This window comes from Pongo abelii, chromosome 20 (genome assembly GCF_028885655.2).
Source record: "Pongo abelii isolate AG06213 chromosome 20, NHGRI_mPonAbe1-v2.0_pri, whole genome shotgun sequence".
NCBI lineage: Eukaryota > Metazoa > Chordata > Mammalia > Primates > Hominidae > Pongo > Pongo abelii.
In genome coordinates, this window is record NC_072005.2 from 61,488,266 (window position 1) to 61,504,435 (window position 16,170).

General features: G+C 46.9%; 1 protein-coding gene and 1 long non-coding RNA gene across 3 annotated transcripts in view; both read left to right on the plus strand.

Moving 5' to 3' along the window:
• Window positions 1-4,571, plus strand: part of NLRP2 (NLR family pyrin domain containing 2) — a 32,064-nt gene extending 27,493 nt beyond the window's left edge. For both annotated transcript variants that reach the window (XM_054539058.2, XM_054539059.2), the window contains 2 exons: window positions 1,334-1,504; window positions 4,194-4,571. In XM_054539058.2, coding sequence (XP_054395033.2) covers window positions 1,334-1,504; window positions 4,194-4,332 — 310 coding nt within the window. In that variant the 3' untranslated portion in view covers window positions 4,333-4,571. The remainder of the gene's footprint in view (window positions 1-1,333; window positions 1,505-4,193) is intronic.
• Window positions 4,572-9,700: 5,129 nt separating this feature from the next.
• The window catches only part of LOC129051794 (uncharacterized), a 40,688-nt gene continuing 34,218 nt past the window's right edge, over window positions 9,701-16,170 (plus strand). Inside the window, exon 1 of the long non-coding RNA XR_008516283.2 lies at window positions 9,701-10,054. This is a non-coding gene — a long non-coding RNA (uncharacterized LOC129051794). The remainder of the gene's footprint in view (window positions 10,055-16,170) is intronic.

Genomic DNA, 16,170 nt, shown 5'->3' on the forward strand with positions numbered 1-16,170 from the left:
CTTGAGCCTGGGAGGAAGAAGTTACAGTGAACTGAGATCACGTCACCTCACTCCAGCCTGGGTGACAGTGAGATCCTGTCTCAAAAAAAAGGCGCCTTTTTAATCACTCACTGACACATGTAGAGGAGCAAAAAGTTTGAGTTGCTGGTTGGCCCAGGAGGTCAAGGCTGCAGTGAGCCAAGCTGGTGTTACCACACTCCAGCCTGGGCAACTGAGTGAGACCATGTTTCAAAAAATTAAGTGGCCGGGTGCAGTGGCTCATGCCTGTAATTCCAGCACTTTGGGAGGCTGAGGCAGGTGGATCACCTAAGGTAAGGAGTTTGAGACCAGCCTGTCTCTACTAAAGAGACAGGTGAAACCCTGTCTCTATAAAACCACAAAAATTAGGCGGGCATGGTGGCACATAGCTATAATCTCATCTACTTGGAGGCACAAGAACTGCTTGAATCCAGGAGGCAGAGGTTACAGTGAGCCGAGATCATGCCACAGCACTCCAGCCTTGGCGATAGAGCGAGACTGTCTCAAAGAATAACTTCAAAGATGGAAGTTATTTAACCTCCGCTCAAAAGCCTCAGTGCTTCCCTATGTCAATCCAGGTAAAATCCTATATTGACAATGGCCTCAGGGTCTTCTGTGAGCTGGCCACCGCTTACCTATGACCTCATGTTGACAATCCTCCCTGGCTCACTCATGCCCGCTGCCTGGATGTTCTATTTCACATGTCAATCACATGTATCTTCAGGGCCTCTGCACAAGCTATTTCTCTGCCTGGAGAACTCCCCCCGAGCTCTATGACTCAGTCTCTTCACCCCCTCACCTCCAACCATTGTAGCCAGAACCCTCAGTTATTCCCTGTACCCCTTGCCCTTCATAACCCCTCATCGCCTCCATATTTTCCTGTTAGCAGATGAGCCTGAGAGCAGAGACGTTTTGTTGGTTTTTTGAGACTGGAGTCCCACTCTGTCACCCAGACTGGAGTGCAGTGGCGCGATCTCGGCTCACTGCAACCTCCGCCTCCTGGGTTCAAGCGATTCTCCTGCCCCAGCCTCCTGAGTAGCTGGGACTACAGGTGCCTGTCACCATGCCCGGCTAACTTTTGTATTTTTAGTAGAGACAGGGTTTTACCATGTTAGGCTGGTCGTGAACTCCTGACCTCAGGTGATCCATCCACCTCGGCCTCCCAAAGTGCTGGGATTACAGGCGTGAACCACTGTGCCCGGCCTGAGACTTCTGTTGGTCATGCAGATCCCCAACACCCGAGGGTGGGCTTGGCTTACAGGAGGGCATCGATCAGCACTGGCTGCATTAACATGTTGATTTCTGTGTTTCCCAGGTTGTGGGGATGTTCCATCCCTCCGTTCAGTTGTGAAGACCTCTGTTCTGCCCTCAGCTGCAACCAGAGCCTCGTCACTCTGGACCTGGGTCAGAATCCCTTGGGTTCTAGTGGAGTGAAGATGCTGTTTGAAACCTTGACACATCCCAATGGCACCCTCCGGACACTCAGGTATGATCCATTTACTTCCCCATCAGGCTTTCTCCAGAGTGGTAGGTTTAGGGGAAGCATAATGACATGGACCTGCTGTAGAAGACTGATCTGGTAGCTGGATTACAGGTTCCCGCCACCAGACCCAGCCAATTTCTGTATTTTAGTAGAGACGGGGTTTCACCATGTTGGTCAGGCTGGTCTCAAACTCCTGACCTCAGATGATCCACTGCCTCGGCCTCCCAAAGTGCTGGGATTACAGGCGTGAGCCACCGCACCCGGCCACCTTTTTTTTTTTTTTTTTTTTTACCTTTGAGGCAAGAACTCACTGTATTCCCCAGGCTGAGTCCAGCAGTACAATGATGGCTCGCTGCAGGCTCGCTCCAGCTCCTGGGCTCAAGCAATCCTCCTGCCTCAGTTCCTGAGTAACTAGGTTTATAAGCATGAACCATTGCACCCAGCCACGGCTGCTGTCTGCCTGCTCATGAGAGCAAGTTGTCACTGGGCTGTGTTTTGTTTGTTGCATTTTGTCAGGGTTTTTGGGGTTCGTTTTTTTGTTTTTTGTTTTTTGTTTTGTTTTCTGAGATGGAGTCTCACTCTGTTGCCCAGGCTGGAGTGCAGTGGTTGCTAACTGCAACTTCCACCTCCCAGGTTCAAGCTATTCTCATGCCTCAGCCTCCCAAGTAGCTGGGATTACAGGCATGCACCACCACACCTAGGTAATTTTTGTATTTTTAGTAGAGACAGGGTTTTACCATGTTGGCCAGGGTGATCTCGAACTTTTGACCTCGGTGATTTGCCCACCTCAGCGTCCCAAAGTGCTGGGATTACAGGCATGAGCCCCACCGCACCCGGCCTGAGTTGTATTTTGATACCATGGCATCAAAGAACCAAGAAGCCCCTTCCTAGGAGTGTGGGAACTTCAGAAATTCTCACAAGCAATATACTCTACTGCTGGCTTAAAATAATCTTTATGTAGAAGAAACATAGATTACTTGTTTATTTAACATGAATCTCAGCCTAAGATACTTTGTAAGTCAAAAGACATATGGACACTAAGGTTTTTTTTAAGCTTTAAGTTTATCTATCTATTTATTTATTTATTTATTTGGAGACAGAGTTTTACTCTTGTTGCCCAGCCTGGAGTGCAATGGCGCTATCTCGGCTCACTGCAACCTCTGCCTCCCGGATTCAAGAGGTTCTCCTCCCTCAGCCTCCCAAGTAGCTGGGACTACAGGCATGTGCCACCACACCTGGCTAATTCTGTATTTTTAGTAGAGACACGGGGTTTCTCCATATTGGTCAGGCTGGTCTCGAACTCCTGACTTCAGGTGACCTGCCTGTCTCAGCCTCCCAAAGTGCTAAGATTACAGGCATGAGCCACCACGCCTGGCCTGCATCTCCTCTGTTTAACTGGTACTCCGGGGTCCACCGAGTAGAAGTTGCCAAAGTGGGTGATAGAGCAGGTAGGCAGGTATTAGAGCTATAGCCCAGCTGTATTCAGCAATTTCATTTTCTGTGTATGATAATCAACAAGCATCTAAAACTACACAGTGGCTTTATACCATTACAAGGTTAATCTGATGTTATGTTTTTCTCTATCATCAGATCAACATGGTTGAGAATAAGAGGAATGAAAAAAAGGATTAAAAAGAGAAATGAAAGTCTTTAATTTTACATTTTATTATTTACTTCATTTATTTTTTAGACAAAAATCTCACTCTATTGCTCAGGCTGGAGTACAGGGGCCCGGTCTCGGCTCACTGTAACCTCCACCTCCCAGGTTCAAGTGATTCTCCTGTGTTAGCCCCCTGAGTAGCTGGGACTATAGGGACGCACCATCATACCCAGCTAACTTTTATATTTTTAGTAGAGATGGACTTTTCACCATCTTGCCTAGGCTGGTCTCAAACTCCTGACTTCAAGTGGTCTGCCCACCTCACTCTCCCAAAGTGCTGGCATTACAGGCATGACCCACCACATCTGGCCTCATTTTATATTTAAAAATAAAAAATAAGCAAATCGAGCCAGGTGCAGTCTAGGCAACATGGTAAAACCCCAACTCTACTAAAAATAAAAAAACTAGCTGAGCATGGTGGCGGGCGCCTGTAGTCCCAGCTACTCGGGAGGCAGAGGATAGGATGGCTTGAACCCAAGAGGCCCAGGTTGCAGTGAGCTGAGATGGTACCACTGCACTCTAGCCTGGGCGACAGAGAGACTGTCTTTTTTTTTTTTGAGAGAGTCTTGCTCTGTCGCCCAGGCTGGAGTACAGTGGCACGATCTCGGCTCACTGCAAGCTCTGCCTCCTGGGTTCACGCCATTCTCCTGCCTGAGCCTCCCAAGGAGCTGGGACTACAGGTGCCCGCCACCACACCCGGCTAATTTTTTGTATTTTTTTTAGTAGAGATGGGGTTTCACCGTGTTAGCCAGGATGGTCTCAATCTCCTGACCTTGTGATCCGCCCGCCTCGGCCTCCCAAAGTGCTGGGATTACAGGCATGAGCCATCGCGCCCAGCCTGAGACTGTCTTTAAAAAAAAAAAAAAAAAAAAAAAAAAGAAAATCAATGTGGAACACTCCTTTGCCACCTAGAATAATCAGGAAAGGTGACCCATGCCCTGTGCCTCCTTAACAGACTTTCAGGTCCTTGGGAATTTGAAACAAATCTCCTTCATGCACAAAGTAACCTTTTCTTCCCCCATTGTACCCCAGGTTGAAAATAGATGACTTTAATGATGAACTCAATAAACTGCTGGAAGAAATAGAAGAAAAAAACCCACAACTGATTATCGATACTGAGAAACATGATCCCTGGAAAAAAAGGCCTTCTTCTCATGACTTCGTGATCTGAATCCCCCCCGAGTCATTCATTCTCCATGAAGTCATCGATTTTCCAGGTGTTGGTGAACTGCCTGTGACTCCTCCTCCCCCGCCCCCACTCCTCGGGGATAATGAGTTCATTGCTGGGCTAGATGTTTTAGCCATGATTCTGCCTCTGTTTTACACGTGCACACGTCCTTATCTTTGTTACATATGAAATATCTGTATCACGGGTATATTGAGAGAAATAAAGGTGAGAGCATTCACAAATGAAGCTGTTACTTAATAATAGGCTTTGACAAGTTAGAGAAAAGATATCTTACTGGGGAGAACCTGGGGGGTGGGGGAAATGACAGTGTTTAATTGCATTGATTTCTATTCCCTTGTCAATCTTTGCCTTGCCTTGGTATTTCCTTTCTTTTTTCTTTTTCTTTTTTTTTTAGACAGTTTCACTCTGTTGCCCATGCTGGAGTACAGTGGCACGATCTCAGCTTACTACAACCTCTCAGGTTCAAGCGATTCTCCTGTCTCAGCCTCCTGAGTAGCTGGGATTACAGGCATCCCTCACCACACCCAGCTAAATTTTTTTGTATTTTTAGTAGAGATGAGGTTTCACCATGTTGGCCAGTCTGGTCTTAAACTCCTGACCTCAAGTGATCCGTCCACCTCAGCCTCCCAGAATGCTGGGATTACAGCGTGAGCCACTGCACCCGGCTTTTTTTTTTTTTCCTTTTTCTTTTTCCTCAAGCATGAGTGTTGCTCTGTTGCCCTGGCTGGAATACAGCAGCGTGATGATAGCTCGCTGCAGCCTCAAGCTCCCAGGTTCAAGCGATCCTCCAGCCTCAACCTCCTCAGTAGCTGGGACTACAGGTGCACACCACCAAACCAGGCCAATTTTTGTGGGATTTTTTTGAAGACAGGGTCTCACTATGTCGCCCAGGCTGATCTCAAACTCCCAGGCTCAAGTAATATTCCTGCCTCAGCCTCCCAAAGTGCTGGGATTACAGGTGTGAGCCAGTGTGCCTAGTCTGTCTTGTTACTTCTTGACCTGCGTGGATCACTGCCTGCTGAGTATTACTTGCCAGAGGATTTCTCCTACCAACCTACAGTATTTTAGGTGCTTGAGTGTAGCTCATATATGACCATGTCATTGCTCTGATTTTGCTTTTTAAAAATTCTAACTTTACTTAAAATAGAATCCTGGCCAGGCACGGTGGCTCACACCTGTAATCCCAGCACTTTGGGAGGCTGAGGTGGGCAGATCACGGGTCAGGAGTTGGAGACCAACCTGGCCAACATGGTGAAACCCCGTCTCTACTAAAAATATAAAAAATTAGCCAGGCATGGTGGCACATGCCTGTAATGCCAGCTACTTGGGAGGCTGAGGCAGGAGAATTGCTTAAACCCAGGAGGTGGAGGTTGCACTGTGCTGAAGACTGCACTACTGCATTCCAGCTTGGGCAACAGAGTGACTCCTTCTCCAAAAAAAAAAAAAATCTTATGGTATGCATAGTTTTTCACTATAGAGTCTCCAGTATTTCCTTGTGATACAGAATTCTAAATTCAACAAAGCAGCAGTGCAAGCTCTATGCTGTAAAACCACAAACAAAAGGAACTGTACTATAAAGAGGACACTAGTTGGCAAAGTTGCTTCTCATAGGGAGACTTTGGTGCCGTCTGTGTTTACTGGATGAGCAAACAAATGGATGGTAAGGGGGAAAAAGAACAGTACAAATTTTTATTAAACACTAATAAAATCATGTTTTTTTTGTTTATTTGTTTTGAGACAGTTTCACTCTTGTTGCCCAGGCTGGAGTGCAAGGGCATGATTTTGGCTCACTGCAACCTCCGCCTCCCCGGGTTCAAGCGATTCTCTTGCCTTGACCTCCCGAGTAGCTGGGATTATAGGCATGTGCCACCAAGCCTGGCTAATTTTGTATTTTTAGCAGAGACGGGGTTTTTCCATCTTGGTCAGGCTGGTCTCGAACTCCCAACCTCAGGTGATCCACCGGCCTTGGTCTCCCAAAGTGCCAGGATTACAGGCATGAGTCACTGCACCCGGCAACATTTTTTTCTTTCCTTTTTCTTTTTCCTTCCTTTTTCTTTTTTTTTTTTTTTTTTTGGTGGCAGAATCTTGCTCTTTCACCCAGGCTGGAGTGCAATGGCATGATCTCGGCTCACTGCAGCCTCCACTTCCCCAGTTTAAGCAGTTCTCCCATCTCAGCCTCCCATGTAGCTGGGACCACAGGTGTGCACCACTGCACCCAGGTAATTTTTGTATTTTTGGTAGAGATAGGGTTTCGCCACGTTGCCCAGACTGGTCTTGAACTCCTGAGCTCAGGTGATCTGCCCACCTTGGCCTCCCCAAGTGCTGGGATTATAGGCATGAACCACCACACCTGGTCAAAAGTAGTTTAATTTTTTTAGTTTTAAATTTAAATATTAATCTTTCTTCCTACTTTTCATTTCTTCATCGGGCCATTGGTTTATTCTCATCAACGAGATCCAAGTTCTCTGATACTATCTTTAAACCACTCTATCACTTTCCAGTTCCACTGCATACAGTGTGGGCTTCTGAGGTTTCCTGTTTCCTTCTGTTCCTGGTTCAAGGTCTCCTTGTTCAATGGGGCATGGGTCATTCCCTGAGCATTTTTTTTTTTTTTTTTTGACAGTCTCACTCCGTTGCCCGGTTTGGAGTGCAGTGGTGTGATCTCAGCTTACTGCAGCCTCTGCCTCCCAAGTTCAAGCAATTCTGCCTCAGCCTTCCGGATAATTTTTGCATTTTTAGTAGAGACAGGGTTTCACCGTGTTGGCCAGGCTGGTCTTGAACCCCTAACCTCAAGCGATCCTCCTGCCTCGGTCTCCCAAAGTGCTGGGATTACACACATAAGCTACCGTGCCCGGCCTCCAGAGCATCTTTATTCTCAGTTTCAGCGGGAAGAAGGGGGAAAGTTGGTAAAAGAGAGGCACAAAGTTTGAAAAGGACATTGCATGAAGAAACGAAAGGTTTCTCATTCTCCACACTATTGACATTTGGGGTCAGATCACTACTTATTGGGAAACATGGTCCTGTACATTTACAGGGTGCTTGGCACCATCCCTAGCCTCTACCCCCTAGATACCAGCATCCTCACAGTTATGATGACCAAAAATGTCTCTGGGCATTAGAATATATTTCCTGAAATGCAAAGTTTTCTTAGGTTGAGAACCATTGTAATCTAGCCCCATCTTTAGAGAAGAAATTGAGTAACGTATCTACATACATTTAGGAACTATTGACACCCTAGGGGCCCATAAAATGTAAACTTGTACTCATAATTAACCATCTTTCTCCAACGTGTGTATTTCATCTAGCCATACTCTCAGATGCCCACCCTCATGACCTAAAGTCCTAAACAGTGAAACCTGTGGCACATGGGCTCATGTGTGTCTGAATCTATATGTTCAGAGATGAACAAGTACCGCTGTCCCTGTTTTCTTGCACCTCCTTACCTGTGACCACTCACCTCCGCCCATCACTGAATTCTGAAAATGTGGCCTCAGGCTCACAGCAGCTTTAGCACTTGCTTGCTCTGGATCTCATCACATTGATGATCAAGAACAAAGTATTCACTGGGTTCCCTGCTAAGGATACAAAAAAAACCATTCCACAATTCCATGGCCATGTTTGTACCCAGGAACCACGAGGGCTGGGTTAGCCCAGATGATGGGCTTGGGAAATGTTCCTGGAGCAAAAAAAATAAGAGCCAGAGGTCATGAGAGCCTGATCCCTTCCCCCAGCGCGCACACACACACCACTCTCTACCTCCAAGCCTCATTTTCAGGCTTTTCAGGCTTCTCAAAGCTAAGGTCACTCCCATGAGCTAAGCCGCGCTTCTCTCAATCCTCAGCTCTTCCACAAGAATAGGAAGAACTCTCTCCTGTTCAAGATCCTCTGGCTCAGCTGCAGCTCTCGAAGAAAGACCCCAGTGAGGGTCTTTCTTTTCACAATCCCCAATCCCAGACCACATCCTGTACCCCAAAACAACTTCCATGGTAACCACATCCTTTCCTCTCTTGCTCATTCCCTGAGCCCTGACCCAGGCTTCTTCAGGGTTCCTCTACTCACCCAGACAGAGCAGCGTAGATCACGTAAATGTGCTCTGTGCAAGCAAAGGCAGTTAGTGAAGTCAGGCAGGAAGTAAAGTCAGAAGACGGAGTGGGCTGGGCATGGTGGATCGCACCTGTAATCCCAGCACTTCGGGAGGCAGAGGCAGGTGGATCACATAAGGTCAGGAGTTCGAGACCAGCCTGGCCAACATGGTGAAACCCTGTCTCTACTAAAAATACAAAAATTAGCCGGGCATGGTGGCGCATGCCTGTAATCCCAGCTACTCTGGAGGCTGAGGCAGGAGAATCACTTAAACTTGGAAGGCAGAGGTTGCAATGAGCCGAGATCGCACCATCGCACTCCAGCCTGGGGACAGAAAAAAAAATGTAGCTGAGCATGGTAGTGCACGTCTGTAATCTCATCTACTTGGGAGTCTGAGGCAGGAGAATCGCTTGAACCCAGAAGGTGGAGGTTGCAGTGAGCCAAGATTGTAATTGTCCAAGGTGTTCACCTTGCCCACTGCCTAGACAGAGCTGATTCATCAAGACAGGGAATCGCAATAGAGAATAATTCATGCAGAGCTGGCTCTATGAGAGACCAGAGTTTTATTATTATTCAAATCAGTGTCTCCCAGCATTCAGGAAGAAGACTTTTTAAGGATAACTTGGTGGGTGGGTGGGAAGCCAGTGAGCCAGGAGTGCTGATTGGTCTGGGATGAAATCATGGGAGCCAAAGCTATCTTCTTGCACTCAGTTCCTGAGTGGACGCCAAAAGATAAGATGGGCCAGTTTATTGATACAGGTGGTGCCAGCTGATCCATCAAGTACAGGGTCTGCAAATAAAGCACTGATCTTAGAAGCAGTTTAGGGAGGGTCACAATCTTGTAGCCTCCAGCTGCATGACTCCTAAATCATAATTTCTAATCTCATGGCTAATGTTCATCCTACAGAGCCAATCTAGTCCCCAGGCAACAAAGAGGTCTCCTTTGGAAAAGGACTATCATCTTTGTTTAAACTATAAACTAAGTTTCTCCCAAAGTTCAGCCTATGCCCAGGAATGAAAAAGGACAGCTTGGAGGTTAGAAGCAAAATGGAGTCAGTTAAATCTCTTTCACTGTCTCAGTCATAATTTTGGAAAGGTGGTTTCAAGCTGGCACAACTGCACTCCACCCTAGGTGACAGAGCGAGACCCTGCCAAAAAAAAAAAAAAAAAAAAAAACCAAGAAGTGAAGTCAAGATAGGAAGTAAAGTCCGAAGACAGGAAGTGGTGGTAGAAGACAAGAAGTGAGGTCATACAGGAAGCAAAGTCAGAAGACAGGAAGTGAAGTAAGACAGGAAGTGAGATCATACAGGAAGTAAAAAATCAGAAGACAGGAAGTGACGTCAAACCAGGATTGCAGTCGGAGGCAGGCAAGAAGTGAAATCAGAAGACAGGAAGTGGCTAAGGGGAACGTCTTTCTCCTGCTCAGCCCGAAGTGAACGGGTGCCATCAGGTGTGCCATTTGAGTGACTGGGCGCAGCTCAGGCACCCACATCTCCCTTCAGCGCCTATTCTTGGAACACCAGAGACCTCTACACTATTTTCTGTTGCTTTTTTCCTTCATTTTCAGAGATGAGATCCTGGATTGAATGACTTGAATTACTGTGGAAAGTGATTGACCAAGGTAAGTCACAACTATCTTGTTCTTTAATTTTGGTGTTGTTTGTTATGACTTGTTAGCCGTCTAGCACACATAGCTTTGCATTTCCACTCTGCATTACTTGTATTTTTATTATTTTGTAATATTTGTAATAATTTATTATAAAACTGTGTGATTTTTGGATATTTTTAAGTTAAAATGCGGTTTTTTAACTAAGTGGCAGTATGCAAAGCAAGTGTTTCAGAACTCTTCCCCCATCAATAAGTCTTCTCTCCTGAAGGAAACAATTTTGAGACTTCCTGTTCTGAATTCTGTTTAACAGCATACTTCTAAAAGTGTATACTGTTATTATTTATTGTGTTACAAAAATATACACGCACCTTTCATGCACGTCCGTGTGAAGAGACCACCAAACAGGCTTTGTGTGAGCAATAAAGCTTTTAATCACCTGGGTGCAGGCAGGCTGAGTACGAAAAGAGAGTCAGCGAAGAAAGATAGGGGTGGGGCCGTTTTATGGGATTTGGGTAGGTAAAGGAAAATTACAGTCAAAGGGGGGTTGTTCTCTGGCGGGCAGAGTGGGGGTCACAAGGTGCTCAGTAGGGGAGCTTTTGAGCCAGGATGAGCCAGGAGAAGGAATTTCACAAGACAATGTCATCAGTTAAGGCAGGAACGGGCCATTTTCACTTCTTTTGTGGTGGAATGTCATCAGTTAAGGCAGGAACCAGCCATCTGGATGTGTACGTGCAGGCCACAGGGGATATGATGGCTTAGCTTGGGCTCAGAGGCCTGACATTCCTGTCTTCTTATATTAATAAGAAAACTAAAACAAAATAGTGGTAAAGTGTTGGGACAGCGAAAATTTTGGGGGTTGGTATGGAGAGATAATGGGCGATGTTTCTCAGGGCTGCTTCGAGCGGGATTAGGGGCAGCGTGGGAACCTAAAGTGGGAGTGATTAAGCTGAAGGAAGATTTTGTGGTAAGGGGTGATATTGTGGGTTTGTTAGAAGAAACATTTGTCATTTAGAATTATTGGTGATGGCCTGGATACAATTTTGTATGAATTAAAAAACTAAACGGAATAAGAGAAGGAGAAAACAGGTATTAAAGGACTAAGAATTGGGAGGACCTAGGACATCTAATCAGAGAGTGCCTAAGGAGGTTCAGCATAGCCTTGCCAGCAAAGATTATTTATTTACTTTAAGAGTTAAGAGTGGCGGTTTGGGGATAGTACCAGGAGATATCAGCTGTGCTGGCTTAGAGAAACAGTGTAAACTGGCAGTGTAAACAAGAGTAGGGCATGTATGAGTAGTTGAGAACAGTGAATAGGAGTATGACTAGTCAGAAGATAGTAGGGATGACAAGTATTTTGGGGCACAGTCTAAGTTGGTCTGGTGTCTGGAATGAGACTGGGGCCTAATAAAAAGGAGTGTCTATACAGGAGCCTAAATGGGGTGTATCTTGTAGCATTCCGAGGACAGGCCTGAATTCTGAGAAGCGAAAGTGGTAAAAGTATTGTCCAGTCCTTTTTAAGTTGGTGGCTGAGCTTGGTGAGGTGTGTTTTTAATAGACCATTAGTCTGTCACTGAATACTAAGAGCCTGAAAAAATGCTTGGCTGATTTGACTAATAAAGGCTGGTCTGTTATCAGACTGTATAGAGGTGGGAAGGCTAAACTGAGGAATTATGTCTGACAGAAGGGAATGACAAGGCTAAACTGAGGAATTATGTCTGACAGAAGGGAAGAAATGACTGCAGTGGCCTTCTCAGACCCTGTAGGAAAGGACTCTACTTATCCAGTGAAAGTGTCTACCTAGTCTAAGAGATATTTTAGTTATCTTACTTGGGGCATGTTGAATAAAGCTAATTTGCCAGTCCTGGGTGGGGGCAAATCCTTGAGCTTGATGTGTAGGGAAGGGAGGGGGCTGAATAATCCAAGAGTAGTAGAATAGCAGATGGAACACTGAGAAGTTATTTCTTTGAGGATAGATTTCCACGATGGAAAGGAAATGAGAGGTTCTAAGAGGCGGGCTAGTGGCTTGTACTATAGCATAGCCTGCCTTTGCTGGTGTGTGGCGATTAGGCCTGGTGGAACCACTATCAATAAACTAAGTGTGATCAGGGTGAGAACAGGGAAGAAGGAAATGTGGGGAAATGGGATGAACGTCAGGTGGATCAGAGAGATGCAGTCATGAGGGTCAGGTGTGGTATCTGGAATAACGTGGGAGGCCAGATTGAAGTCCAGGGCAGGAACAATGGTAATTGTGGAGACTTAACAAAGAGTGAATACAGCTGAAGGAGCTGGGGAGCAGAAAGTATATGCGTCAGGTGTGAGTAAGAAAATAGATTTTGGAAATTATGAGAGCTGTAGAGAGTGAGCTGAGCATAGTTTGTGATTTTGAGGGCCTCTAAAAGTATTAAAGCAGCGGCAGCTGCTGCACGCAGACATGAGGGCTAGGCTAAAACAGTAAGGTCAAGTTGTTTGGACAGAAAGGCTACAGGCTGCGGTCCTGGCTGTTGTGTAAGAATTCTGACCGCACTAACCATGCCTAGGAAGGAAAGGAGTTGTTGTTTTGTAAGGGATTGAGGTTTGGGAGATTAATTGGACACGATCAGCAGGGAGAGCACGTGTGTTTTTATGAGAATTATGCCGAGATAGGTAACGGGTGAGGATGAAATTTGGGCTTGACTGAAGTAATGGGGGCTGTCTGTGAAGCCTTGTGGCAGTTCAGCCCAGGTAATTTGCTGAGCCTAATGGGTGTCAGGGTCAGTCTAAGTGAAAGCAAAGAGAGGCTGGGACGAGGGGTGCAGGGGAATAGTGAAAAAAGCATCTTTAAGATGGAGAAGGGAATAGTGAGTTGTGGAGGAAGGTATTGAGGACAAAAGGGTGTACGGGTTGGGCACCACAGGGTGAATAGGCAAAACAATTTGGTTGATAAGGCGCAGATCCTGAACTCATCTGTAAGACTTGTCCGGTTTTTGGACAGGCAAAATGGGGGAATTGTATGGAGAGTTTGTAGGTTTTAGAAGCCCATGCTGTAGCAGGCGAGTGATAACAGGCTTTAATCCGTTTAAAGCGTGCTGTGGGATGGGATATTGGCGTTGAGCGGGGTAAGGGTGATTAGGTTTTAATGGGATGGTAATGGGCATGTGATCGGCTGCCAGGGAAGGAGTAGAGATGTCCCATACTTGTGGGTTAAGGTGGGGGGATACGAGAGGAAGACGGGAAGGAGGCTTTGGGTTGGGGAGAAGGGCAGCAATGAGATGCAGCTGTAGTCCAGGAATAGTCAGGGAGGCAAATAATTTGGTTAAAATATCTCAGCCTAATAAGGGAACTGGGCAGGGGGGGATAACTAAAAAAGAGTGCAGAAAAGAGTGTTGTCCAAGTTGGCACCAGAGTTGGGGAGTTTTCAGGGGTTTAGAAGCCTGGCCGTCAATACCCACAACAGTTATGGAGGCAAGGGAACCAGGCCCTTGAAAAGAAGGTAATGTGGAGTGGTTAGCCTCTGTATTGACTAAGGGGACGGACTTACCTTCCACTGTGAGAGTTACCCAAAGCTCGGCGTCCGTGATGGTCTACGGGGCTTCCGAGGCGATCAGGCAGCATCAGTCTTCAGCTGCTAAGCCGAGAAGGAGTCAGTCAGAGAGCCCTGGGCCAGAGTTCTAGTTGCTCTGGGAGTGGCTGCCAGGTGAGTTGAACAGTCCGATTTCCAGTGGGGTCCTGCACAGATGGGACACGGCTTAGGAGGAATCCTGGGCTGCAGGCATTCCTTGCCTGGTGGTCAGATTTCTGGCACTTGTAGCAAGCTCCTGGGGGAGGAGGTTCTGGAGGAACGCCTGGCCACTGCGGTTTAGGCGTTTGGAAGTTCTTGTGTGCTGGAGGTGTGGCTGGGGTTTGTCTCACAGTGGAGGCAAGGAATTGCAACTTTTTTCTATTATTGTACACCTTGAAGGTGAGGTTAATTAAATCCTGTTGTGGGGTCTGAGGGCCGGAATTTAATTTTTTGGAGTTTTATTTAATGTCGGGAGCAGATTGGGTAATAAAATGTATTTTGAGAATAAGACGGCCTTTTGACCTTTTAGGGTCTAGGGCTGTAAAGTGTCAGGGTTGCTGCCGAACAAGTCATGAACTGGGCTGGATTTTTATATTTGATGAAAAAGAGCCTAAACGCTATCTGATTTGGGATAAAGAAAAAGGAGCATGAACCTTGACTATGCCTTTAGCTCTAGCCACCTTTTTAAGAGTAAATTGCTGGGCAGGTGGGGGAGGGCTAGTCACAGAACGAAACCCGGACCCGGTGTGAGGAGGGGAGGTGATAAAATGATTATAGGGTGGAGGAGCAGAGGCTGAGGAAGAATTGGGACCTACCTCAGCCTGGCAAGGAGGGGAGAGGTCAGATGGATCTGTAGAAAAGGAAGATTAGAAAGACTCAGCGACGCTTGGGGTTGGGACTGAGGGGACAGGCGGGAGGGAAAGAAGGAAGATTTGGGACGAGTTGCACTGGGCACAGAGACTAGGGAGGGACTGATATGTAAAAGAATGCCTGGACATCAGGCATCTCAGACTGTTTGCCCATTTTACGACAAGAATTATTTACATCTTGCAGGATGGAAAAATTGAAAGTGTCATTTTCTGGCTATTTGGAACTACTGTCAGGTTTGTATTGGGGTTAAGCGGCGTTGCAGAAGAAAATAAGGCATTTAGGTTTTAGGACAGGTGTGACTTGAAGAGGTTTTAAGTTTTTGAGAACACAGGCCAAGGGAGAAGAAGGAGGAATGGAGGGTGGAAGGTTGCCCATAGTGAAGGAGGCAAGCACAGAGAAAAGAGAGAGTAGAGACACGGAGGAAAGGGGTTTGGGGGTTCTTACCCTCCAGAAAAGCAGGAAAGGGGTTGGTGCAGAGATAAGAGGTCGGGGCACGGAAATAAGGGATTGGGGCACAGAGATAAGAGGTTGGGGCATGGAAATAAGGGATTGGGGTGCAGAGATATAAGAGGTTGGGGCACGGAAATAAGGGATTGGGGCACAGAGATACGAGGTTGGGGTACTTGTCCCTCCTGTGGAAAAGCGGGACTTGCCGCTAAGAGTGAAGGAGAAGGGGTTGGGGGTTTCTTGCCCCCCAGAAAGGTGGAGAAGGGGTAGAGACACGGAGAGAAGGGGCTGGGGTACTTGCCCTTTCCCCAGAAAAGCGGGACTTGCCGCTAAGGGTGAAGGACCAAGGCAGGCATCCCTGCGTGGTCTGATGCCTCTGAAACCTGGGTGAATAATCAGAGAGGCGTCCCTGCAGTGATTAAACACCAAGGGAAGGCTGCCTTCCCAGTCCGTGACCGGCGCCGGAGTTTTGGGTCCACAGATAAAACGTGTCTCCTTTGTCTCTACCAGAAAATGAAAGGAATTGAAATTAAGAGAAGGGAGAGATTGAAGAGTGGAAAGGAGAAAGTGGTTGAGGGACAGTGAGAGAGGTTGGAGAAGAGAGTAAGAAGAGGCCGCTTACCTAATTTAAACTTGGTGAGATGTTTCTTGGGCTGATAGGTCTGAGGACCCGAGGTCGTAGGTGGATCTTTTTCACGGAGCAAAGAGCAGGAGGACAGGGGATTGATCTCCCAAGGGAGGTCCCCCGATCCGAGTCACGGCACCAAATTTCATGTGCGTCCATGTGAAGAGACCACCAAACAGGCTTTGTGTGAGCAACAAGGCTGTTTATTTCACCTGGGGGCAGGCGGGCTGAGTCCAAAAAGAGAGTCAGCGAAGGGAGATAGGGGTGGGGCTGTTTTATGGGATTTGGGTAGGTAAAGGAAAATTACAGTCAAAGGGGGGTTGTTCTCTGGCAGGCAGAGTGGGGGTCACAAGGTACCCAGTGGGGGAGCTTTTGAGCAACGATGAGCCAGGAGAAGGGATTTCACAAGATAATGTCATCAGTTAAGGCAGGAACAGGCCATTTTCACTTCTTTTGTGGTGGAATGTCATCAGTTAAGGCAGGAACCGGCCATCTGGATGTGTACATGCAGGCCACAGGGGATATGATGGCTTAGCTTGGGCTCAGAGGCCTGACAGCACCTACCTAAAAAATTCCAATAGCACTAAAAGGGTGTGTACAAAATGCAGTGACTAACCAACCGTCTCTTCCATTGCTCCGCCTAAGAGA